The 1015-nt window shown below is 43.3% G+C and overlaps 1 protein-coding gene across 1 annotated transcript in view; it reads left to right on the top strand.

The window, feature by feature from the left end:
• INSC (inscuteable homolog (Drosophila)) overlaps positions 1 to 1015 on the top strand; it is a 138311-nt gene that overhangs the window by 114233 nt on the left and 23063 nt on the right. The window contains exon 8 of the mRNA XM_010830562.1: positions 882 to 1012. Within this exon, the coding sequence (XP_010828864.1) occupies positions 882 to 1012 (131 nt within the window). The remainder of the gene's footprint in view (positions 1 to 881; positions 1013 to 1015) is intronic.

The raw sequence follows: 1015 nt of genomic DNA, 5'->3' as shown, positions 1-1015 counted from the left end.
AATAGATGTTTTTCTGGAACTCTCTTGCTTTTTCCATGATCCAGCGGATGTTGGCAAGTTGATCTCTGGTTCCTCTGCCTTTTCTAAAACCAGCTTGAACATTAGGAAGTTCAGGGTTCACATATTGCTGAAGCCTGGCTTGGAGAATTTTGAGCATTACTTTACTAGTGTGTGAGATGAGTGCAATTGTGTGGTAGTTTGAGCATTCTTTGGCATTGCCTTTCTTTGGGATTGGAATGAAAACTGACCTTTTCCAGTCCTGTGGCCACTGCTGGGTTTTCCAAATGTGCTGGCATAATGAGTGCAGCACTTTCACAGCATCATCTTTCAGAATTTGGAATAGCTCAACTGGAATTCCATCACCTCCACTAGCTTTGTTTGTAGTGATGCTTCCTAAGGCCCACTTGACTTCACATTCCAGGATGTCTGGCTCTAGGTGAGTGATCACACCATCGTGATTATCTGGGTCATGAAGATCTTTTTTGTACAGTTCTTCTGTGTATTCTTGCCATCTCTTCTTAATATCTTCTGCTTCTGTTAGGTCCATACCATTTCTGTCCTTTATCGAGCCCATCTTTGCATGAAATGTTCCTTTGGTATCTCTGATTTTCTTGAAGAGATCCCTAGTCTTTCCCATTCTATTGTTTTCCTCTATTTCTTTGCATTGATTGCTGAAAAAGGCTTTCTTACCTCTTCTTGCTATTCTTTGGTACTCTGAAAGATACATTTCCCTCTCCAGTAACTACTTTTTTTTTCATCTGTAAAATGGAAATTATAACAGCTTTCCAAAATTTCTCCCAGAGCTATTGTGGGAACCAGATGAGGTAACTGATATGAAAGCGCTTGGCAGTGAAGCTGTTTTCTTCCTCTTCACCATCTAGAACTGTGCCAAGAGGCCTCGTCTGGGGAAGTCTTCCTGCTGGCCTCCGCGGCCCTTGCCAACATCACCTTCTTTGACACGATGGCCTGTGAGATGCTCCTGCAGCTGAATGCCATCCGCGTGCTGCTGGAGGCC

Source organism: Bison bison, unplaced genomic scaffold (genome assembly GCF_000754665.1).
Source record: "Bison bison bison isolate TAMUID 2011002044 unplaced genomic scaffold, Bison_UMD1.0 scf7180017864518, whole genome shotgun sequence".
In the NCBI taxonomy this organism is placed as follows: domain Eukaryota; kingdom Metazoa; phylum Chordata; class Mammalia; order Artiodactyla; family Bovidae; genus Bison; species Bison bison.
This window is presented reverse-complemented; position numbering and strand designations above follow the sequence as displayed.